The following is a 25,921-nucleotide window of genomic DNA, read 5'->3' as shown; positions in this document are numbered from 1 at the left end:
TCGTAGATTTGCCACTTTAATCTCGTAAACTTTTTTCTCAAAATATTACCCCCCTCCCCCGGGTCCGTATGTTTTTTTACACATTCCACAGTCCACATTCTGGCTGTATGTAATATCCTCCAATATTCTCTGGGTTGAAATTTGGAATTTGCAAGTATTTCAATAAGTGCCCTATTAAGGGTTAAAATCTACTGTAGGTTGTAGGGAAGAGGTGATGATCTGTCAGTTTGAGCCAATGCCATGAATATTAAACTCCCATACATTCATAATTTAAGTGCACTTGTTGTTTTTGGAAAAGAAAATGTGTGCATATAACTCAGTGAGTTGTGCAGAACATCTACAGCAGAAAACCTTAGGAAACACTGCCCTCTTTTGGAAAAATGGTAAAGAAAAGCAGAGCAAATCATACAGTATATAATCTAATATACTATGTGACCAAAAAATATTTTTGGGTTCATAAGGATTTACAGTAGCAGACAAATAGAATTTGCCTTGGATAGGGTTTAATATCCTCGAGAATTTGCACATTTTGTTACCTAGAGATTACTTTATCAACGGCTGTTATTTCCCAGCAAGGGTCGTTTTTCCTACTGAAATTTAAATATTTTCATTGGGTTGAAGCCAACTTGGCCATGCTGTAGGGAACAAATCTTTAAAAAGTAGTGGGAAAACAACAGTGATAGCCATCATGTATCGCCAAACAAGATGAAAGCTAAGAATTAAAGCTAGGAAACCTTTTTTTAAGTGCAGTGGTTTGGAAATATCTTAGGAAACTTACCAAGTGTGGTTAAAAATGCTTATGCCCGTCTCTGAAGACTTCGTCGTTCTGTTTATTTTGAAATTCCCATTATGTTCCAGGTGATCTTTATTGTTATGCTGTCGTCTCTGTGAGTCACCTCTCAGACAACAATCCTCATCTTAATTATATATATATATATATATATATATATATATATATATACACATACAACTTAAATAGCTTTAAAATCCAAAATGGTCAATAATTGAACTCACATAATTTGGAGCCGTTTACTTTGTTAAGGAATCATTGGGGGTTAGCCGATAGAGTATGGAAGTAAGCTTTAGATTTATATCTTAACTTATTAATTTTAAAAATAATTATTTAACTTATTATTCCTATTTTGATTACAAAACACATTTGTGTAGTTTGAAGATTTTACATCATCTTCACTGGTTTGAAGAAAAGCTAAGTTCATGCTATTGTTGATCATATGTGTGACCTTTGTTCAATGGTTTTAAATATTTTAAAGCTTTTTAGATATTTTGGAACTTTCCGCTGATAGTGCATGTTTGGAGTAGCTCCATATGATTCACAAGTCAAAAATATAGCATCTCTATTAGCCAGAAGACTTATAATACTTCAATGGATAGTAAATATTCCTCAAACACTCAAATGATGAATTAAAGACATTATACATTCGACAGTGGAGAAAATTCATTATTTTACAAGTTGCGCTATATGGCAAAATGTTTGACCTATAAAAAAAAAAAAAAAAAAAATATCATGTTGTAGTTTTGATTTCTTGCCCTATATTACATATAGAGAAATAACAGTCAAGCTTGTACAATTGAAATATAATTTTATTATAATACATCAAAAACACAGACTGCAATAACATTGCCTGATATTAGTGCGACTTTTTCTGACAAAGACAAAGCTGACTGAATTTGCCTTCATATATTTGGGTGAGATTAACAATAGCCAACCTTGATGTGTAAGGAGGCCAGTTTGTGCGCTTGGATCCTCCAAGAGTTTGGAGGTCGGGATCAGAGAGAAAAAAAAGCACTTGCAAACAAGATTTTAAGTTTTGTTTAACCTTATTGTATTTTAAAGTTAATCAACTTCAAACTGTCGTAAATCTGAATACAGAAATGCCAAAAATCAGAAACTCCATGCTTAAAACTGAACATTATTTGCAACTACTGTTTGACTCAGGTCCAGGTCAGGGTGAAGGGAGTAACGGAGAATATTTGAGGATTAAGTTCTACTTTTTGGCAGTCTGGAGACGCTCGCTCACATTCTCCCAGTTGATGACGTTCCAGATCGCCTTAACATAGTCCGGCCGCACATTTTTATACTGAAGGTAGTAAGCATGCTCCCATACATCGATTCCAAGGAGGGGGATGAGACCTGAGGGTCAGAGACGGGAAAAAATTACTCCAATTGCTTTGTTTCATACACGTTTTATCTCCATTTCACAGATGGACTGACCTGTAGTTCCCTGCAGGGGATCCTGGTTAGCACAAGCAGCGATACGAAGTCTTCCATTCTCCTTGTCGAAGCCCAGCCAGCCCCACCCCGAGCCCTGCACGGCCACTGTAGCTGCAGACATCCTCTCCTTCATCTTCTGGAAGGAGCCAAAGTCCCGCTTAATGGCCTCCATCAGCTCCCCTGCAAGAAGTGACACAGAGGTACTACTTCAGGGCAACACTGGACATTAACAGCTAAACTAAATCAGAAAGTCATTTTAATGAACTTAATTCTTTCTATATTCTACATTAAGAGAGCAGCATACTGTCAGCAGCATACTGGCTGAAAATAACTTTTGATGTCCCCATATAACCTGTTTAGGTACCATGTTCAACCACTAGGGGGCAGAATGACAAAAGAAAAAAATCTTAGTGTAACACAATGCTGTGATACACATGCTCAACAAGTTAATGTGACACACTCCAATTATTCATGTTTGCTGCCACGTGGTGAATGTAAGACAATTATCAATTTATCATAACAATCTTGTATTGTAGTTTACTGGATGCTTCAAAAGCCATTCATTTACTTTGCTCTCTTCTTTGAATTGGTAATATGGCTTTAGAAATAACATACTAGTAAAAATACCAGTACCCTTAAAAGGTTACTGATATTAATAGATCCTTTTTTTGAAACCTTGATATAAAAAGATCCTTTGTTTAATACCCATCATGTGAATGGATGCATTCGGTCGTGTAAAATGTAACAAACACTCCTCCCAATCAAAATATTTTTTACACAAATACATGACAAGCTAAATAACTTCAGTATGGCTCGTAGCTGCTGTGTTAGAGGACCAATTACATGTTAAATTAAATCAAAGAATGTTTACAGTGCTCGGCTGCAAGCAAAACCATACAAATAGTATTTTCTTGCCCCAAGATCTTGGAACAAAAAGGATCATTGACTGAAGCAGTTTTGATAATATCAGTATTGGGTTTTGTCTGTTGATAGCTTAAATATATTGAGTATCGTCACCCAGCCCTGGTTAGGTAAGTAGTTTATTTTCAGCTTGTCTGAGCTTGTTTACTGGGAGCGGCGGGCCATGTTTTATATTGGTGACTGGAGAGTGTGGTGAGACTCAGAAACAAGGTTGCTGTGAGTGCTAATAACCCAGAAACAATGAGCTAAAAGCTGCAAAGAGCTGCAGAGTTGGCTTTCCACGTTTCAGGTCCAGCACTTGTAGCAAACATTACAGATTTGTGTGTTTCTTTATCCAGGTTTAAATTAACCTCAAAACAAAGAAATGTAGGAAAAAGAAGACAAGCTGTTCAATGTAATGGATGCATTTCTGCCTTACCCTGCGGCTCGCCTCCTCCATTTGGAGAGAGGTTTGTCCAGAAAATAGTGTGGTTAATGTGGCCTCCTCCGTTAAACTTCAGCGCAGCCTGGAGGCCAACCTGTGTCGTCACATCTCCTAAAAATTAGAGTCAGATACATACAGGTGAACCCCAAGACAGTGAAACGTGACTGTTGATAATCGAGACACGTGAAAACAATTACAATTAAACATACAAATGTTTCCCTGACATAATTGTATCCCGATAGTCAACATTTAGAGTAAAATTTGATGTGGCTAATTATTTAATATTCAGAAGATGTTTGCTGATTAGTTCATGGGAGTTTGTGTCCGTACCCTTCGCTAATGCCTCCTGATATTTCTCCTCCGTAACGTTGAGGTTGTTGACATATGTAGCATGGTGCTTGCTGTGGTGCAGCTGCATGATCTCTGCATTGATGTGGGGCTCCAGGGCGCCATAGTCGTAGGTCAGGTCAGGGAGCGTGTGCTTCTGCCTCGATGCAGCTACCTGGTTTATAGTTTGGCTCAGGCTGGCTGCACACCTGGAACAAAGCGGAGGGAATTTCACTTTTCCACCATACCAAATTAAATTAAGAAAATAAAATGTAGCTTTAAGAATATTGTGAGAGAGCTGGTTCTAAGTGACAAAGAGTGAACCGTTTCTGATCAGCAAGACTGCCTACAAGCCTTTCATACTCACTATACACACTATTTGGGTGTGGTAGTAAAAATGGGTACTGCCAGATTGTTTAAAGCAAACTTTAAGTCGCTATTTGAGCACACCATGGACTTGAAAGGCAGGTAGAATCAATGTTGTAAAATTAGCATTTTGTTTCTCACGATCAGCAATTACTCACAATAATCGCCAGAAGGTATTTCTTTCCAAATTCTGCAGCCCTAGCTTAAACTGAGAATCCAATCCGGGTAAAAATGGAACACAATTCCTGCCATTTGTCACCTCTGACTGCCCTTTTGTTTTTGACCAATGCCTCTGTCAATACAACATGTTATAAACAATCCCACAGACTCTGAAAGTATGATCTACTATTAGGAGAAGCTATGGATGGAAAAATGACTCTCTGCTTGCATGAGACTTCTGTGGTATATCCATAAAATATATTTTGTTTTGACTTTAGTGTGGAAATCAAAAGGGAACAGTACAACAAGTACATGAGTTAAAGCTTTAGCCTGAATCTTTTCAGTTAGCATGAACTTGCTTTGTTTTGTCACTTCTTCCAAAGTAAGAACATATTTGCTCATTTATGTACAAATGTACAAAGTGTATCTTAATTGTATATGTCGTCAATGGACAAATAAATTCTTACTAAGCAATCACCTTTTTGGAGCCAAATTCAAAATAACAAAACGTGTCCTTTTGTTAGCACAGAGCTTGATCCTTCTCCACTGAAACTCAATGGCAAGGAGAGGCGATAGAACATCTATAACTTGTAAAATGTAGATCCTCAGTACGTGGTTACCTTTTAGCTTTCAGAGAATTTTGGAAACAATTTATGGATTAGCCTACATTAGAGTAACTTAACTCCCCACCTTTCTGAACTTAACTCTAAATGGAGCAAGCCACATTTATTTATTTATTATTATCTTGTATCTTTTCTGTCTTTGCAACCAAACACAACTGTCTGGTTGACATGCCTCTGTATTATTTCTTCATTAAATTTTTAAATGTATCTATTGTTGTGTGGCTGTTCTGTATATTCCCCCAAAAATCCAATACAAACATGTTTTAAAAAAAAGAATAGCCAACATGAGATAAAAACTGGAATATGACTGATACGCCTGGAAGATGAAATTGCACAATATTAGCCCAAGATAGTCTGGCACAGGAAGGTTCAACATTTTGATAAGCTTTGACCAACTAGCCTGAAGTGACCTAAATGCCTGGTGTTGGCTGCAGATTAACTTAATATCCAGTAAATGAATCAGCTACTGTAATGTTAGATATTAGCTGAATGAGCTGGTGGCACAGAGTTAGCTAGGTATGAACAATGGTGCCGAAATATAACATGGTTAACACAAAAGGAAGCCCATGAGTGCAGGACTATGCAATAGTTTAAAAACAAAATCCTGTATTTGGTGCGCCTCAAGCTAACCCTGCTAAACTAAGTTAGCATCCTGGCTAGCTAACTGTTAGCTCTGAATAAACAACTGTCTCAAGTTCATGAGCAAACGCTGCTAGCAGGAGCCAGCTGTCCTAGTTCCCTTGTGCTCTTTGTACAGGGTGATGGCACTAAATAACAAGAGGATATCAATTTTACCTGCGTATTTGGCCAACTCTGCACAGCATGTTCATATTATAGAGCTCACAGGGTGGACAGACTGGTAACTGCCCTTGAAATGTGCAGTTTCAACTTGACAGTGCAGTGGACCGTACCATTATCGTCAAGTGGGGGTGTTCGCGACGGTGTACCGGAATGGGATCAACACCAACTGCCACAATTAAAGCCACTTCTTCTTTTATAAATAGTTATTGTTTATATTAAATTACATGTATGAAGAAAACGTAATATATTAAAATATATTAAAACATATTTGATTCTTAATTTTATCTCTCCCTCTTCTACAACATTTTTCAACTCACCCTAAAAGTGCACATGAACGCAGCTGAAGTGTCTTTGCATTTTGTTGGAATAATCTGCTCATGTCTTTTATATTATACTGTGTTCTGTTTCAAACAAATGACGCCAGGGTGAATAAATAACACTTGATAAACAGAAATATGGCCATAATAGCCGTACATAATTATTTGGCTGCACAACTTAGCATAATTATCTTAACTAACATCAAAGTAAAGGATCACGTGAACGTCTCTTCGACCAATGCCATAGATCGTCTATATTTAGGCAAATGAGTCACTCTGAATTTTTTTTTTTTTTTTTTTTAAAGTTTACCTAGCCATTAATCTGGACTAAGGACTAAGGATTTCTCACAGTAATTTTAATCATTCAAAAATGAGTGAACACTAAAGAAAGAGAAGCCTCAATTCACAATTGACTATAATACCAATATAAACCATATACTACAAAAAGCTGTGGATTAAGATGCACGTCATGTTCTTCTTTAATTAATTTGGTTTATGAAATATATAATTTAAGATAGTGAAAAATATGAATCACATTCCTCAGAGTCCAAGGATGTTGACAAATTGCTTTTTTCATCAAACCAACAAATCAAAAAGTATTCAATTTAACATGATAGGAGATAAATGGAAACTAGCAAATATTTACAGTTAAGAAGCTGAGACCAGTCAGTTCGGGGCAATAATTAATTCATTGATGACTAAATTATTATTAAAAATATAGGCTACTATTGGTAATAATTCGCCAACTAATTGTTTCAGCTCTAAACTGCACAGGTTTCAAATATGCTCATGAACAGAGTACTATGTAACACACACATTGCTGCATTACAAACATTAACTTTACTATTAATTACATACACATTCATATATTGTTGTTGTCTCTCTATTGACTAGATTTACTTAATGAATTGTATATTTGTCATTGATTTGTTGTATTTAATTTTATCTATATAGATTTTATGAATTGTATCCACTTTGTTATTGATTCTCATATATATACATATATATCTTACTGCTTTGATTACTTTTTGACATTGTGTATTGTTGTTATTATTGTTATTATTGTGCTTTGGCAATATTGTTTTGAAACATTCATTCCAATAAAGCCTTTTTGAATTTGAATTTATTGCCACATATCTTTATAAACAGTGAATGACTATTTTCTTATTACCTTATTTTTTTTATGTGGATTTATTTCATAGAAGAGGAGCTTTCCCCCCAATACGCCACCTTGTAAAAATAATTGCCTAAGTCATTTTTTTGTCAATTTTTTTTTTTTTTTTTTGCCTAAATCATCTCCCCATGACGCCGGCCACCTATGGTAAAATCGCCTACATCCTCAGTTGATCAGATCATGTGATTTTACCCCTTTAAGATCATCACTTCTTTGACAATTTGCCACATTCATAGGCATCAGATAAGAACCCAGCAAAGAAGAGCTAGAGGGAGATTGTTTAGTTATCAGTTTAGTTTAGCAATGTTTTATTGTTGACACTAATATTGGTAACAGTTTACTCTAAGGTGTCTACATAAGAGTGACATGAGTCATAAACATGACATGGGATGTGTCATGAACATTAATGACACTTTGAAGTAACATTAATGCTCATGATACTTGTCATGTCATGTTTCTGACAGGCTTGTGTGACCCTTATGTAGACCCCTTCAAAATAAAGTGTTACTATATCTTGCTTTAGTCACAAAGGCATGTTCAAAAATTTGCCTAAGTCATTTATTTATCTTAAGTTACATCATTTACACACAGTGTTATTACTATGCCAATAGCCATCCTCTGTCACATCCTTTTTGAGTGAAATGATCAATAAATGTCATATGTTACACTTTTGGTGAAATTTTTTGTGTTTCCTGCAAAATTTGAAAAAATTAGTTAGGCGATTATTTTAACAGGGTGACGATTATCTACTTTGCGCTTCAGCCATGTTTTAGTTTCCGGAAATGTGTGCGGAGTGAGACGTCTGTGTGTCTCTCTCCTATCTCGGGTCGTACTCTGCAGCAGCTCGGCCAGAGCCATTCTGTCTGTTCTGCCCTCAGTGATGAAGATGACGGTGAAGCGACTCAACTACACATAAATTCACGGCTAATTTTTAGCGTAGTTTCCGATTTCACTTTGTTAAGAATCAGCGAAGCCGCGAGGTCCCAGAAACGTCGAAAGAAACGGGTCTGGTGAGTGTTTTGATGGCCGAAGGCCCGAAATCTGCAGCCAAGAGCCGCTAGTTTGAGGAAAAGGAGCGCAAGGGAGGGAGTCATTTCCTTCACCGCCATTTTGTGATAACAAGGAGCCGAAAACAGAGCCAAGAACTGCATGCTGCTAGACTGAAGATAAAGAAAATACTGTAGCTTCGTGTTTTAGTTCCATAGCCTCTATTTATGTTGCTAGCGGATGCTAAATGTTATTAGCACCTGATAGTTAAGCTTGGTTAGTTTATTTCTATTCCTTGTTGTCCATCGTTGCTGCCTGCCACACCAGCTAACATTAAGCTCGACAGCTCTTCATTCACTGCTAATGTTAAGTTTCATCTGGTCGGCCATGTAGCTAACTTGGCCGCCACATGCATTATAGCTTACTTTGTTAATTGGAAACCATTTCATTTGCAACAAACTTGCCAAACATGTCACATTTTACTGCGTGTGGACAGCCGCCGCGTTACAGCTACAGATGATGCGGCCGCGTCAACACGACACCAAGCTGTGATTAATGATGGGTTTTCTTTCATTTTTGCCTCTAGCGTTCACAATGACCAACGAGGAGCCTCTACCCAAGAAGGTGACTATCTAATCTAGTTTATTTATCATGTGCCACGACCCTATTTATGCTTAAATACGAACTTAAAGAATTAAAAGTCCTTTATCTAACCAGTTGTTGTTTTTCTCCTCCAAAGGTTCGCCTCAGTGAATCTGACATGAAGACCCTGACCAGAGAGGAGTTGTGCACAAGGTAGATAACAAACTCTACGAATGGAGATTCATTTTGCTGTGTGGGGGGAACTTGATCTATTTAGGTTGAGCTGTTAATGTTTACACATGTTCTGCTCCTCTCAGATGGAAACAGCATGAAGCATATGTCCAGGTCCTGGAGGCAAAATATGCAGAGCTATGTTGTAAGTACATCTGCCAAATGTAATCCAATGCAACATGATTTCCCTTGCCAGTATATTTGACAGCAGGAATAACAACATTTTTTGCACGCTGTATTATTAAATTTGGCTGCCTGCGCGAGGGATTTTCTCTCCTGATGCATTTTTCTTTTCTCCCTCTCCTCTCCCTGTCTTAGCCAATGATGTGACAGGCCTGAAGGAGTCGGAGGAAAAGCTCAAGCAGCAGCAGCAGGAGTCTGCACGCAGGGAGAACATCTTGGTCATGCGACTTGCCACCAAGGAGCAGGAAATGCAAGAGTGCACAGTATGTATCTATTCCTACCAATTTCTTGATGCATTTTATTTTGAAACATTTTGTTTTTATTTGTCCCAGTGCAAGATGACTGGTGCACTCCTTTAATTGCCAATTTGCTGTTCTCAATAATTAATAATGCTCTGCTATCTGTGGCTGCAGCTAACCATTATTTTCATTATTGATTTGGACATTCTAAAATAAAGACACTGGGTTAAATATATTAAATAAATGACAAATGCCCATCACAAGTTAACATGTCTTAAACTTGCTTATAAAAGTTGCTTGCTTACAAAGTACACTGTACGTTATGATCTGATTCTAATCTGCAAATGCTTGGAATATATACTTGAGCAATTATTAACTAAAAACTAATTCTTTTTGACATAATTTCCACACTACACTGTACCTTTCTGTAGTCATTCATTGCTATGTATGTAGGCTAAAGGTACATTATGTCAATGAGGGCACCCTTGGCTCTTATCAGATTGACAGCTCAGTGGATCACCCCGAGGCTTTATGGCAGCACATGCCATTCCTAAAGGGCAGCTGAGGTGAACACGGGCACACACTGGTAGATGCTAGAAAGGTTTTAAACTTGGACCGCTGTTGTCACTTTCTTTTAGCTGCTGCGCTGAAAGTCGTTAGCTTTGAGGCATATCAGCTGCACCTTTTTGTTTCTCATGTAAATATATATTCAAATAAGTTCTGTGGTGTTTTGAGGTCGTCATGTGACTGTGACAGGTGAGTCTTTGTTTGTTTTGAACTCGTCTGAATGGAAAGTCTTTGCTGGGTTTGTCCCGGAGAGCGGCTCATATCTGACAGTGGCTTTTTATGTAGAAATCAACTGGCATGGATGTCATGTAGGATTCATCTTAATGGCACGGGTGGGACAAAATGTCCATGCAGGACTACATCATAATACTTTTTGAGATACAAAACTGGTGCCAAATATAGATGTTTTTTTTTAATTTTTTTATTAAAATGTATTCTTCCAGAAGAATAGTCGTTACATTGTTACATCTCAGACATCAAATTCATTCCTGTTTCTGCCTTTTTAGAGGTAATTTTTTTTCTTCAGTTAGACAGATATCAGGTTGTATTGTAGATTTATCGTTAGACAGTTGTTATCAACTTATTGTGGCAGTATTGTATTGGGAGTTAAGAAACGACGCACAAAGTAATCTCTTTCATCCCCAGTAATTCTCCTGACACCCAGGATTAAAGATTCATGTTATAACCTTAAAAATGAAGCTAAATTTTGGCAACAGAATATTTTTTAATTAATCTGATTTTGCAGTAAAATGCTAATGTTGCTCCATGGACTGAAGATTGGTTAATTAAAAGGAGTTTTCCTCGTATATAAAAAAATCAACAAATCTGTATTAATAGGAATGTACTTCACTTACTGGTCAGTAACACCTGTTTGTTTTATCCTGCAGACCCAGATCCAGTACCTCAAGCAAGTCCAGCAGCCGAGTGCGGCCCAACTGCGGTCATCCATGGTGGACCCAGCCATCAACTTGTTTTTCCTCAAAATGAAGGCTGAACTAGAACAGACTAAAGACAAACTGGAGCAGGCCCAAAATGAACTGAGTGCCTGGAAATTTACACCTGATAGGTAAAGACAATCAAAATAACCACCCCCCCCCCTCCCAAAAAAAGTCAAGACTTCCTCATGCCCCCCACCCTCACTCTCACTGCAGGCATGCAGGAACAATGGTGGGGGGGAAGGCTGACAAATGCTGTACTCACCACGAGACTCAGACTTTACAGAAAGCCAGTCACTGCAAAACAAAACTGTTTCTGTACTCTTGCACTGTGCCAGCTACATATCACATAACCTAAAGTGAAAAGACAGTATGGTCAGGTGACACTTGTGTTTCAGCTCTCTCTCCCCTCACCGTCCAAGGGCCTGAAAGGAGTCCGGACTGTTCCTGAAGAGGTGGTCACTCACTTCCCGACACGGATATGCCCTCCCCGCCCCCTCAGCTCAAACCAGACAGTTCACATATTAAATAGGGGGGTTATGGTGGAGGTTGAGTCAGGCAGGGAGCATCCCTAGCCTAAAACAGCAATTGAACATTTTACAGACAATTCCCATACTTGGTTTTTAAAGACATTTAACTGTGGATTACACCACACACATACCCTGTAGTCGGCCTGAGAGAGACTTTTTGGACAGTCTAGATACATTGCAGTAACATGAGGAAAGTTTCTAGGATTTAAAAGTAAGACTGTGGGGGGAAGAGCCACTAGAAATGATAAGACTGTGAGCGGAGCCAGATCCTCGGTCCACAGAGGACTGTGGTTCAGGGATGAGGGTCCAGTCGCCTGTGTCTTTGAACATGGGCCCACTCACGGTAGAGTGTATTTACATGTTTTATTTTGTGACTTGTTTCTTTTTTACTGGCATTTCATTTGATCTTTCTCTTGTTTCTCTGAAACAAACACTTACTGCAGTGTGTGTGAACCGAGACGCGTGATTGGCTTTGATTGTTGTATAAACATTTGCACTTTTACTGAAGAATTGAGCCTCGCTTAATTCTTCAGCTCCGTACTGAAACACACTGCTGTAGGTGCACTGAGTCCTGTTTTCAAGTTGTGAATGCAAATGTCTTAAACGAGTCATGTTATGAGTTCATGAGAATGTATTTATTGTATTTCTGTGTATTTTTGTGATTGACCTCCCAATCTCTCCCTCAGCTCATTAGACAATTGTTGGCTTACCTGTGTGGCGCAGATCTTTAGCCACTGTTTTCAGACTGAAACACAATCTGTTATGTGTTTACCTGCCTTTAAAAAAGATTTTATATTCAGGTCTCACTTACACTTATGTGAGACAGTGAGTTTTTAAGCTGGCCGTGTACACACAGCCCTTTGAGAGCTAAAAGCACATGTCTTTCTAGTCCTCTAGAGAAATGAATGGTTATAAATATGAATTGAGAAGAAATGCAGTTAACCAAATGTTCAGTGGATTATTACATTTTTTCTGACAAGTAAGAATAATGGTTTAATGGTTTTTGATCAGTTTTCTGAGCTGTTATCACTTTAATGACTGCTTCTATTGGGTACAGTTGCTGAGTTATTTGCTATTACTGTTCACATTTCCTTTTCCTGGCCAGATGACTTCCATAGGCATTTATAGACTGAATGGCAGCTAGTTATGGTTTTAAATAACATGTATGCTTGTCATTTCTTTTGGCTTCTTGATTAGGGCTTTTGTAAAGCATAGCCACAAAAAACTGCTAATGTAAAAGCAACAGATGTGCTGGACTGTTGGAGAATTCCTTAACCTGCTGTGAAGTTGAGAAAGCAGCACCTTAAGCTATTTGATTTTACTGCTGAAACACTTGCTCCTGTGTATCTAAAGGAATGACTGCACAAAACCAGTGCCTGGTGCTGTTAAAATTGCAGGGGTTCTTGTAGCGAGTCGTTCTGATTTTACTGTGTTACAGTTTTTATTCTGCTTCTTCCTCACACTCTGTGATGTAGCGAGTGCGTTTGAATTTGGTAGCGACAGGATTGCTAAGTGCTCACTGTTCTTCAATATGCAACGTGGTAAATTAAATTACAGTGTATGAGTTAAGTAAGCTATTAAGCATTAGTTCCATAGAAATTAGGTTCTTGGTAGATTGTATTTGGTTTTAGCCAGAGTTAGCCTTACATTTTTAAGACAGTCATACTTCTTTTTTCAGTTAAGTTAGAGAAATTGTGTTTGTACTTTGGGTCTTTTTACAAGAAAATAATCTACTTGTACAGAACACATTTTAGTAATTTTATGTTGCATTGAAATATAATGAATATAAAGAACATCATGTTGTGACTTAAGTCATGTATGGATAGCCAGGTTGGAGATTAACTGTTGACCGTTAGCTTGTGGATCAGACAGTTTGAACAGATCGATGGCGTCTCTTTACCTGTTGTGTTTGTCTCCTGGTTCACTGCGTGATGTGAGACTTGTTTCCCTTACAGCCAAACGGGGAAGAAACTGATGGCCAAGTGTCGAATGCTGATTCAGGAAAACCAGGAGTTGGGTAGGCAGATGTCCCAGGGACGCATCGCCCAGCTGGAGGCGGAGTTGGCCCTGCAGAAGAAGTACAGCGAAGAGCTCAAGAGCAGTCAAGACGGTGAGCAGCATCCACATGTCTTAGCCTGACTGCTTGCATGTGTTTTAGCACCTGGCTGTCAATTTAATTCTTGACTTTGTTCTTTGTCCCTGCTCTCTGTCTCTCCCAGAGTTGAATGACTTTATCATCCAGCTGGACGAGGAGGTGGAGGGGATGCAGAGCACCATCCTCGTCCTGCAGCAGCAGCTGAAAGACTCTCGTCAGCAGCTGACTCAAACTCAGGGGGCACTGGCCGGAGCAGGACCCAGCAGGACTTCTCCCACTGCTTCCTGCTCGTCCGCTGAACCGTCCACCCAGCCTGAGCAGGCCAGCGCACCCTCTGAACCAATGGGCAAAGACTACGGGAGGGTCTCCAATGGACCAAGCAATGGCAACTCATCCCAGAGGAGCGAGACCACGACACCCAGCCTGTACCGGGAGGTCAGCAGCACCGAGGAAGACTTTCCCATGTCCCCCATGGTTTCCAGCCCCGGCGAGACTGAGACCAAACTGTCCAACCACTCGGAGGAGGCGTCAGGGAGTCAGACGGCTGCAGGGAGAGTTGGAGGACCTGTGGGTTTCGGGAGCCACCTGAGCGCAGGGTATGAGAGCGTGGACTCTCCGACAGGCAGTGAGACATCATTGACTCAGCACTCGAATGACACAGACTCCACTACCGACCCCCATGAGGACAAGGCTGCCGTGGTGACCAAGGGCACGAGGACTGCAGGGTCACGGCACACTCAGAACGGCCTGGACTCCAGCACGAGCGACAGTGCGGTTTTGTAATGTACTTTGACATGTACTGTCTTTTCTTTTTTATACAATATACAAACAAGGCAACAAATGCATAGTCTGTAACACAGCGCTGCTGTCTGAGACGTTTTGTTTTCACCCTCCTCCCCTTGCCTATCGTGATGCCTCTGTCACATTTGTGTTGCTAAACAGGGATATAACAGGTATGGGTTAATGTTAGATTTAAATTGAGTGGATGTATGATTTAAAACTAGTACGTTTCATTCTGCTGTTTCTTTGAGCATGTCTATGCTGTTCTCGTTTGAGCTCTTGACACTGAAATCAGACATCTGGTGTTGTAACTCATCGTCAAAAGTCAGAAAAATCACTGAATTACAGTAGCTTTGCAATATTCAAGGTCATTTTTAGATGTTGGCCTGTGTTTTTTTTTTTAATTCAATTTTAATTTTTCATTGACAAAAAATTCTGTTCAAAAGACTCTGTTGAATTGTGAGTAGTTTCTATGCGATGTTCATATTCTGACTTCAGTCCTTTTCATGTACTGACCAAATACCAATAAAGATTTTTTAATACTACACAGTGAAACCCATTATTACTATCCATCAGTACATTGATATGGAAGAGTATTCCTTATAAACCCTTATGCTGCTCCTTCAATATATTATAACAAAATAAGAGTATGCAACTTTTGACTTATTTTAAAGTTACGATAAATGAGAGGATGGGGGTTTTCAAGATCAAAGTTAGAAAGCTATATAAACAATGTTGAATGAAAGACTTGATTCTCCTAAAGTTAAAGTAATACCACTCTGTACAAATACTCTATTCCAAGTCCAGCATTGCAAATGTAACTTTAGTGAAAGTACAAACTTATTAGCATCAAAATAAACAAAGTGCCAAAAGTTAACATACTCATGCAGAATGGCCTGTTTCAGAATAATATTATTGGATTATACCTATTTATGCATGAACATGTTTAACTGCTGACATTTTGCAGCAGGTAAATGGGTATAAAAATGAAATTAATTTCTAAGTAACTAAAGCTGTCAGATATAGGTAAGGGAGTACATTTCACAAAATTTGCTTCCGATGTGTAGTGGAATAGATGTGTGAAGTGGCTGAAAATGGAAATACTCAAGTACAAACACCTCAAATGATTACTTAAGGACAGTAAATGTACTTACAGGTGCATCACAAAAAATTAGAATATCATAGAAAAGTTTATTTATGTCAGTAATTCAATTCACATCCCATTACACACAGAATGGAACTTTTAATGTCTTCATTTATTTATTCTAATTATAATGATTATGGCTTACATTTAATGAAGACCTCAAATTCAGTGTCTCAAATAAATTTGAATATTACAAAAAAACAATTTTAAAAAGTATGTTTAATATGGAAAAGTTGGCTTCTGAAAAGTATGTCCATCTATATGACTCAATACTTGGTTGGTGCTATTTGACTTGAACTACTGGAAATGGACTTTTCTATCATATTCTAATTTATTGAGATGCACCTGTAGTTGGTTTCCACCACTGTATATAATGTATGCTGCCCAACTCAATGGGGCATTAGAATTCAAGATAACACCAATAATAATAATAATAATAATAATAACTGGGACTGCAAGCAGTACTGAAAGGGCCCTCGCAGTACACGTTTGTCGGGGCATGCTGCCGTCTGGGTGTGTGCGTTACAGGGGCCAGTCGACACCACCCCTATGAATTTCATTGCCTTAAGTCTTATAGTGTGGTCATGGTACCAAATATGAAATTAGACTGCCACCAGAGTGCCACCTCGGCCCGATCAATAAAACCTTAAAGGGTTATCCTCAGGAGGACATTGACAATAATTGTACCAAGTGTTAGAAAAATTGCATGAGGAAACCCTGAAAATTGAATAATCTGATTCCAACAACAAAAAATCCTCACCAATTATTTCTGCGCCGTCGTTGATGGGGAATGATGAGCAGCAGATGTCCAAGCTCTCAGTTTAACAAAAGTTTATCACAATACGTCAAGAAATGTGAAGTTACAGAGCTCTGGGTTCACTTTTTAACTGTCCCTGATACACACAGACTGGTTACAGGTCATGAAGTCTGAACCAGGTCTCTTCCCCTGGAAAAAAAAAACCCAGTTCCAAAACTAACAATGTTTATTATATAATGAAGGTAGATTTCTTCCAGGAAGTGCTGCCTTCTTCATCCGCTGATTCGCCAGTCTTAATCAATACAGGGACACGTCAAGCCACCGGGCAACAATCTTGCTGCCTGGAACAAGGCCGTGCCCTGACCTGCTAACAAACTTGTTGTGACAAACATTCTGCCTTGTTATGTTCTACAGAGATATAACAGGAGCCAAAAGATTCTTCAATGTCTACTTGTTATTTTAAAGTCTAAAAAATATAAAACAGACGATAATATTATTTGTGATTATAGAATCTTAATCAGTTTAAGCAAATGGAAATTATGTAATTAAAGTAATCACAGTTTCTAAATCAACATTAACACACAAACATAATCATTGTATCAAAATCATATCGCCTGATTAATATAAATGCATTGAGATAGATATTATCAAGGTTTAGTGAATTATGCATGCATAGTGACCTTTGATGACCGTGGAGACAAACAGCAAATACAAAAAGAGAGACACAGTAATCATTTCATTTTAAACAACGTAGAATATTCAAATTATTCTAACACAAGTTTTGTATAATAATGCCAAACTATCCCTTTAATCCTCATACAGTGTCTGAAGGAGGACTCTTAACTGATATGTATAAGTTAGAAGAGGCAGGTAGCAATGGTGGAAAGTAACTATGTACATTTACTCAAGTACTGGGCTTAAAGTACAATTTTGAGGTACTTTTATGTACATTTTATGTAACTTTATACTTCTACTCCACTACATTTTGAGGCAAATATTGTACTTTTTACTCCTCTACATTTAGCTGACAGCTTTAATTACTTTTCAGGTCAAGATTTAAAATGAAAAACATGATACATTTAAAATTATTACCCATTTTTATAAATTAAACCACTTAAAAGTTTATTAGGTAGTTAAAATGAGCGGAGTGGAGTCATTTCACAGTGTGGTATTAGTACTTTTTACTGAAGTAAATGATCTGAATACTTCTTCCACCACTGTCCTTTTTACTTCTTTACTTTTTTATTTTTTTATTATTATTTTTTTTATTTTAATTTTTTTTAATATATATATTTTTTAAATATTTTTTTATTTTAATTTTATTTATTTTTTTAATTTTATTTTTTCCTGCGCTTCTGCGCATGCGCGGCCCCGGTGCGCTACTGCGCATGTGCAGCCTTGGTGCGCTACTGCGCATGTGCGGCCTTGGTGCGCTACTGCGCATGTGCGGCCCTGGTGCGCTACTGCGCATGTGCGGCCTTGGTGCGCTACTGCGCATGCGTGGCTTTCGCACATGCGCAGAAGCGAACAGAGGCCGCGCATGCGCAGAAGCGAAGAAAAAAAAATAAAAATAAAAATTAAAAATAATAAAATAAAAAAATATAAAATAATTTTAAAAAATTAAAAAAAAAATTAAAAATTAAAAAATTAAAAATAAAATTAAAAAAATTAAATTAAAAACAATAAAAAATAAAAATGAAATTCATTATCATTATCATGTTTTTTTTTTATCTTTTTATCTATGTTATTTACTTTATTTGTACCCAGAGGTAGATTTTGTTTGCAGTATAGAGTCCTCATACACACACACAAAAGAGGCACATATCACACATCATTCAACTTAAGACAGTGGGAGTTAAGAAATGGCAAGTTAAATAAAATTTTAAAAAAATTAAAATAAAAAATTATTAAAAGTTCTTACAGGTCCAGAATATACTTAGATATTGATGTGAACTAAAATACGAATAGCAAAAAAAAAAGAAGACAGAAAAATAAACTAAATAAAACAGCAAAATAAAATGAAACTTGTTTAGGCTGTAAAAACGTAGATAAAGGTTAAAATGTATATATAGAAATAGTAAATACATACATAAAAGCAACAATAAATAAACACCTGTGCAAAGCACAGCAGGGACAAAACTGTTTTTGTGTCTGTTTGTTCTAAACCTAGGTATGGTAAACCTACGCCCAGAGGGGAGGAGCTGAAACTCTGTGTGCAATGGATGGGAACTGTCATTTAAAATTGAACCAGTAATGCGCTGTAATTGTTTTGTGTACAAGGTCTCCACGTTGAGCTGTGGCTCACCAATCAGTCTGCTAGACTACTTTACTATTTGGTTGACTGAGTTTTTATTTTTCAATGAGAGGTTGCCGTCGGGGTGTGTGCGTTACAGGGGCCAGTCTACACCACCCCTATGAATTTCATTGCCTTAAGTGTTATAGTGTGGTCACGGTACCAAATATGAAATTAGACTGCCACCACAGTGCCACCTCGGCCCGATCAATAAAACCTTAAAGGGTTATCCTCAGGAGGACATTGACAATAATTGTACCAAGTGTTAGAAAAATTGCATGAGGAAACCCTGAAAATTGAATAATCTGATTCCAACAACAAAAAATCCTCACCAATTATTTCTCGTTAATGGGGAATGATGAGCAGCAGACATCCAAGCTCTCAGTTTAACAAAAGTTTATTACAATACGTCAAGAAATGTGAAGTTACAGAGCTCTGGGTTCACTTTTTAACTGTCCCTGATACACACAGACTGGTTACAGGTCATGAAGTCTGAACCAGGTCTCTTCCCCTGGAAAAAAAAACCACAGTTCCAAAACTAACAATGTTTATTATATAATGAAGGTAGATTTCTTCCAGGAAGTGCTGCCTTCTTCATTCGCTGATTCGCCAGTCTTAATCAATACTTAATTTTCTTGACTTTCAAGGGGGCGCTAGTGAGTCATTTTGCCACGCCCATTCCCGCGAATACTAGAATACGTAAATTTACTGGGAGATTGACATATATTCAAAAAATGGTGAGTTTTTGAATATGATAAAGCCCCCAAAAAGGCGATTTACTTTTGGTATGAATAATAATAAACGGACCAATTACAATAGGGTCCTCGCACCTCGGTGCTCGGTCCCTAATAATAATAATATAATGTTTGTACAGTAGGAGTATGAGTCTTGATAAGATGTTCCTGGTGGGAATCTTTAATTCAAGTCAAAGGGTCATTATAATGAATGAACACTGCTTTTCCTCCCAAACACATGGTGGAGCTGTGGTGCATGTCCCCAGCAGTTATACTTGCATATATCTCACTCGATGCAGGTTGGATGAGTGTCAACAGAGCAGAGCTCCCGGTGCAGACAGTGTGGACTGACCAAACAGGAACAACTCCTTCAAGCAACCAACTCCAACCAGCCGTCTATCAAAATGAACACTGATCCTGTTGTCATAGTCTCTGCTGCACGGACTCCAATTGGTAAGATTTAATACATATTTTAATTGCCATTCCAATTCATTTAAACAGTTTGCTAATATTGCTACTTTGCTACACTGCTTGTCGTCGCTGTGGTCAAATTAACTGTCTTAGTAACTAATAATGTAGCTGTAATGTTTCTTTGTACAATATTTTAGTTACATGAGCTGCTTTTTAAAGCTGTGTTATCATATTTAATTTGGCAAAGTGGTTGATGGGTTGATGTCACTTACTTAAATACGCCGAATCTTGCAGAGCGCTGATTGGTCCGCCCGTGTGTGCCCGAGCGTTCTGTGGCCACTGATTGGCTAGCGCGTCATAGTGCCACGGCGCACGAGCGTCCTACCATTGGTTATCTCCAACCCGTCCAGGGCTGGTGGGGCTTTATATGTTCTGAAAGCAAGCCCACTGTGTATTTAATAAAGTCACAATTAAATAGTTCTCTCAGCTCAGCAAAAGATAAGGGGAAATACGGAAGAGGATTAGGGCCACACATGAAAAAAATATTTGAGTTCTGACTCTATTTATACTTATATTTATACTTATACTCTATTTATACTTTAGACCACCTAAGGTATAGGTAGGTATAGGTATTTAAGGTATATTTGTTTGGACAAATATAATGATAACAAAAATAGCTGATAAGAGTTTAATTTAAGAGCTGATATCTAGCCATTTTCCATGGTTTTCTTGATGAGGATTTTGGTTATTATCAAGAAAACCATGGAAAATGGCTAGATATCAGCTCTTTAATTAAACTCTCATCAGCTATTTTTGTTCTTATTATATTAAATTGGTCCCAGGCATTAAAATGAAAACAATGGTCTAATCATTTTTTCCATGATTGTAGATTCTTAGAGAACTGGTGCTGTAAATTACACAAGTGGCCCTCTGCATTATTAAAATACTTACATTCAGAATTGAGCCCCAAGCAGTTACATTAATGTACTTTTTATTTAACAGGAACACACTACAGCACTCAAATATATTAAAAGAGCCATAATTCAAATGAATGTTTAATGTTCCTTAAGCCCTGCCATGAAATGTATAGAACATGAAGAAATCTTCAAATGGCTCATTTTGTCCAAACAATACTCCAAAATCCAACAGCATCCAATGTATGATGTAAAAGAGGAAATCCCAGAAGCTAAAAAATGGATTTTGTGAATCAGTTCAACTGCGTTTAGTGGACTGCAGCAACATCTGTTTAATGACCCTTTTTTCAATTGCAAGCTATTCAGATCACACTGTCAGTACTGTTAACAATTAATTTACTTTTGATCAAACAATTTACTTGCTAAGTACTTCAACAAATAGCATGTCCTTACAGAAATTCTATTTTATACAGCCTTTTATTACAGGTGTTTAAATTGGTTATTTGGGTTGTGTCAGCGTCCTCTCCAAGGAAATGAGTAACTGTTTTCCAGTGGGTCGACCCTCCACTCTGTGATTATGTGCATATGTTACGACATCTTTCGCTCCATTTTTACACAGGGTCCTTGAACGGTGCTCTGTCCACGGTGCCTCTGTCTGACCTGTGTTCAGTGGTGATCAAGGACGTTCTGAAGCGGGCTTCGGTGAAGCCAGAAGAGGTCTCTGAGGTTATCATCGGACATGTCCTAACAGCAGGTGAAAGCTCAGGAAACCACTGAGATAAAAGAGTTGCAGAGGTTCCATATTTTATATTCTGTTTTATGTGTTGTATTAACAGTTGTTGGGCAGGATGTGGCTTCTCTTTTCACTCACTTCATGGTCAAACTTTGATGTTGACCTCCATTGTTTCCCCCCCTCTCTGTCCTTCAGGTCAGGGGCAGAACCCGGCCCGTCAGGCCGGTGTTGCGGCAGGTATCCCCTACCAAGTCCCAGCCTGGAGCTGCCAGATGGTCTGTGGCTCTGGGCTGAAGGCTGTGTGTTTGGGAGCTCAGTCCATCCAGACTGGAGAGTCTTCTGTAGTGGTGGCAGGCGGCATGGAGAGCATGAGCCGGGTAGGGAATGACACAAGAAGCCTCAGAGAGGAAATGAAATTACTGTCAGATCAGATGGATACTAGAGTGTGTGGGTATCTTAATTTAAAAGCCATTTATAAATTTTACAACTTATCGGGTAGGCTACTAAATGATAATAAAAAGCCCTTTTAGAGCTTTTTTTACTTGCTTTGATTGCCTTCTGTGCTTATGTATTTACTTTTAATATTTGGAAACTATGGGTTTCTTGAAGTATTTTGCAAAAACATTTTGTAGAAAACATTTTATACGACTCATAATGTCCTAATCTGAATGCATTTAGAGTTTAAATATGGACACTGGAATTGACAAAAATAAACTAGCTCACTAAGGTAATAGCTAGAATAGATTATATAAGATTGGGTTTGACATTTTTTGCATCTTATTTCATGTCAGAACGCTCACTAACTGTAACTCCTGACAGTAAGACCCTTAGTGGCAGAAAATGACATATTGTGTGTTTGACAGTTTGGTGAATCCGACTTGGAATACTTGTATGAAAAAGATAAGATAGAACTTTATTAATCCCGAGGGAAATTCTGGTTCCAGATTGCTCCAAAGTTACAAAAACAATCACAATATGGGATAACATAAGACAAAACAATAAACAAAATGAGTACCAATAACAATGTATAATATAAATATAACAGTATTAAATTAAAAATAAAGTGTCTAAGGAGTAAAGTGCAGATGACATGGCAGGATGTAGTAGACAGATATATTGCACATGATAATGAACAGAATATAGTCCGTGGTGTTAAAAATTCTATTGCACATGGTGTTAATTAGTGAGTCCAATAATAAAGCCTCACTGCAGTAAGAGAAATTTAGGATAAGAATACAAAATGTTTTTGCACAAGGCCCACTGTTGTCCAACAGTCAAGGGGTGAAAAGATTGATATTTTTCTCAATTACAATTTGTCTTGTGTGTTTTTTTCGCCTCAGGCTCCTCACACGCTGCAGATGAGAGTGGGTGTGAAGATGGGCGATGCCTCCCTGCAGGACTCTATGGTGGCCGACGGCCTGACAGACGCCTTCCATGGCTACCACATGGGCATTACAGGTGTGCAACTCTGAGGATATGCATTTGTCACAAATCTTAATAGGCGTGTTTCCACTGGGTACTTTTTGGAAAGCAGCTGAGCTTTTGGCTCCGCCCACTAGTTAGTTCCCCTCGGCCTCCGTTCCCATACAGGTAGCGGCTAACCAACAGAGTTTGAATGTGACAACAACCTAACACGGCAAGCAGTGTTGCCAACTTATTTAGCGACTAATCAGACCCCTCTAGCGACTCTTTTTTTTTTTCAAAAAAGCGACTATCGACAAATCTAATGACTTTTTCTGGTGTAATTGGAGACTTTTGGAGACTCGTTCCTACTCTTCTTAACGAGAAGCAGTCACCGTCCCAAAGGACTCACAAGGCCCAGTCCTCCCGCAGCAGTCAGCAGAACAGGACATGTTAACATCCAGTTTGCACCAGTCTGCAAATGAATCATGCATGCGCAAATTCGCTACCTCCACCATATCCAATCAGCAATCAGCGGCTCAGAAAAGAAGGCAGGTACTTTCTGAGTCGCTACCTGAGCTGCTAACTGGTGAAGATGGGCGGATCCTCTCCCCCAAGCCACACCCATAGCAGCTCACTAGAGGGAAAAGTATCTAATGAAAATGCGCCTAATGAGTATTTATTGTTGTAATAAATCTTATTTTATATTTTATCAGCTGAGAATGTTGCAAAGCAGTGGAAAGTCAGCCGAGAGGAGCAGGACCAGTTTGCTGTCCAGTCCCAGAACAAAGCAGAGGCTGCACAGAAAGCAGGACATTTTGATCAGGAGATTGTCTCAGTCATGGTGCCGTCCAGAAAAGGTGAAGAGTTGCTCAGTGATCTTATTTCAAGAAATCTTCTCACCTGTCTGTTGCTTGCGTGCACTGTTAACATTTGTCTTGTCATCTTCAGGTCCAGTGGAGGTGAAGGTGGATGAGTTCCCTCGCCACGGCAGCAACATGGACAGTATGTCCAAACTCAGACCCTGTTTCATTAAGGACAGCAGCGGGACCGTCACACCTGGAAACTCCTCAGGTTCAACAGTTGGTCATTAATCAGCAATTTTTGACACCTAGATAACTTCACTGAGGTTCATTTCACTAACCAAACAGATGTCTGCCACTGCTGCAAGTTTATTTGCAATCTTTTTGCATAAATGCATATTAAACTTAATTTTTCTTTTACTGTAGGTATTAATGATGGAGCTGCAGCAACTGTCCTAATGAGCCAATCAGAGGCTGGGAGACGAGGCCTAAAACCCATGGCCAGAATCGTATCGTGGGCTCAAGCTGGTCTTGACCCGTCTGTCATGGGAACTGGACCAATACCAGCCATCAGGAAAGCGGTGAGAAATCAAAAGCATCAAAATGCAACTACAATTGGGAAAACAATTTTTGGTCTTAGGGCTGGGCAATATGGCAAAAAAATGAGCACAATATATTTTTCATATTGTCTGATCTCAATTATTATCACCATTTTTTTATATAGTTTTTGAACAGCCAGTTTTAAAGCATCTGTACTGAAAAAAGAGATTAGTTCAATATTTTAATAAAATAATAATTTACAAAGTTAATAAAGCAATAGATAGAAAAACGTATTAAAAAAACTTTTTACTCAACAGTACAGCAAAAATAGAATAATATAAATTAACACAGTGAACTAATTTACAGTCGTGAGTGTTTTTGCAGGTAAGTATTCATATGTCCCACACGCTATTGAATGCACCATACCACACACCATACCTGTGTGAATTGCCGTGCTGTGAATGTTAGTTAGATTGCTCTTTCCCAACATTCACCTGTTCCTCCCTGGTTTATTGCTCCAAGTCATGGCTGACTTCTATTTCTGTACCCTAAGCTCCGCATTTAGCTCCATGTTCAGTCTTTCTGTTTACTTCTCCGGTAACAGTAGTGGAGCAGGAAAAGGTCGACTCTGATTGGATTTTATCAAGCACATTTCTGACACGTTTGAGTAAATATGCTGACATCGACCTGAAATTTATCGCAATCACTTATCGCAATCATATAATCGCCCAGGCCTACTTTCTTTATTATTCCTTCATTCTTGTCTTGTTGTCTTCCAACAGGTGGAGAAAGCAGGCTGGCAGCTGGACCAAGTCGACTTATTTGAGATCAATGAAGCATTTTCTGCCCAGTCTATTGCTGTAGTTAAAGAGCTTGGCCTGAATGTAGACAAGGTAACTCTAGCGGCACCGCATATCTAGTCTTTCTGAGATTTCAAATTTAATATCATGTTCATCCAGTCAAACAGCAGGTTAACACATTTCGTCCTCCTCAGGTGAATGTGAGTGGTGGAGCTATCTCTCTGGGCCATCCCATTGGTATGTCAGGCTGCAGAGTGCTGGTGACCTTGTTGCACGCGCTGCAGAGGACTGGAGGCCATAAGGGCGTAGCATCCCTCTGCATCGGAGGAGGGATGGGTATCGCCATGTGCGTGGAGAGAGTTTGAGATGAAACCTTATTCTTCTTCACGGATTGCACTCTCGACCTCATCGTTTAAATGTAGAAGGGATTCTTAAAATCATTGTTTACACTGCGGGACACAGTATAAAACGGTTTACCTGGGTACGAGGCAGAAGTGGTTGTGAGACGAAGTTGTGATTGTTGGATCTTATTAAACAATAGTTTACCATTCTCACTGTGAACTCTAAATTTACCTTTCCTCAGGTGTTATAGCGGTGTATCATGTGACTTAATATAGAGGATTTAAACTGTCTAGATAATGTAAAGCTGGTATTAGATGTGCCAATTAAGCTGCATACTGCTTAATTAGTTGTTGGCAAGCAATCAATTAACACTGGTGGTTTGTCCCTCCAAGATGACCTATATGACTATAAAAAGGGAAACACTAAAACTGGAGAGGCTTTATAAGTAGATGTTATCTTTAGATTATTTTTAACTTGTGGAATTCAACTCTTAATTGTTTCATGCACTTAATAGATTTAGATTGCTCTAAAACCAATTTTGATCAACATTCCATGTGCTCTAATAATTGTGCAAC

The 25,921-nt window shown here is 38.5% G+C and overlaps 3 protein-coding genes across 3 annotated transcripts; 2 read left to right on the top strand and 1 right to left on the bottom strand.

Moving 5' to 3' along the window:
* Window positions 1–1,581: 1,581 nt before the first annotated feature.
* On the bottom strand, window positions 1,582–5,936 carry sod2 (superoxide dismutase 2, mitochondrial). The gene is made up of 5 exons (XM_059357051.1): window positions 5,849–5,936; window positions 3,909–4,114; window positions 3,573–3,689; window positions 2,234–2,413; window positions 1,582–2,152 (listed from the first exon to the last, which is right to left on the bottom strand). The coding sequence occupies exons 1-5, from the start codon at window positions 5,881–5,883 to the stop codon at window positions 2,007–2,009; spliced, it is 684 nt and encodes a 227-aa protein (XP_059213034.1). The 5' UTR covers window positions 5,884–5,936; the 3' UTR covers window positions 1,582–2,006.
* Window positions 5,937–8,149: 2,213 nt separating this feature from the next.
* wtap (WT1 associated protein) lies at window positions 8,150–15,019 on the top strand. The gene is made up of 8 exons (XM_059356437.1): window positions 8,150–8,355; window positions 8,919–8,956; window positions 9,072–9,127; window positions 9,232–9,290; window positions 9,464–9,591; window positions 11,022–11,200; window positions 13,555–13,709; window positions 13,819–15,019. Exons 2-8 carry the CDS (start codon window positions 8,927–8,929, stop codon window positions 14,475–14,477), a joined length of 1,266 nt encoding a protein of 421 aa, XP_059212420.1. The 5' UTR covers window positions 8,150–8,355; window positions 8,919–8,926; the 3' UTR covers window positions 14,478–15,019.
* Window positions 15,020–19,699: 4,680 nt separating this feature from the next.
* Window positions 19,700–25,554, top strand: acat2 (acetyl-CoA acetyltransferase 2). The gene is made up of 9 exons (XM_059356300.1): window positions 19,700–19,855; window positions 21,347–21,481; window positions 21,656–21,837; window positions 22,801–22,918; window positions 23,578–23,721; window positions 23,813–23,935; window positions 24,091–24,245; window positions 24,987–25,097; window positions 25,199–25,554. Exons 1-9 carry the CDS (start codon window positions 19,807–19,809, stop codon window positions 25,367–25,369), a joined length of 1,188 nt encoding a protein of 395 aa, XP_059212283.1. The 5' UTR covers window positions 19,700–19,806; the 3' UTR covers window positions 25,370–25,554.
* Window positions 25,555–25,921: the final 367 nt, after the last annotated feature.

Source organism: Centropristis striata, chromosome 18 (assembly GCF_030273125.1).
Source record: "Centropristis striata isolate RG_2023a ecotype Rhode Island chromosome 18, C.striata_1.0, whole genome shotgun sequence".
Taxonomy (NCBI): domain Eukaryota; kingdom Metazoa; phylum Chordata; class Actinopteri; order Perciformes; family Serranidae; genus Centropristis; species Centropristis striata.
This window is presented reverse-complemented; position numbering and strand designations above follow the sequence as displayed.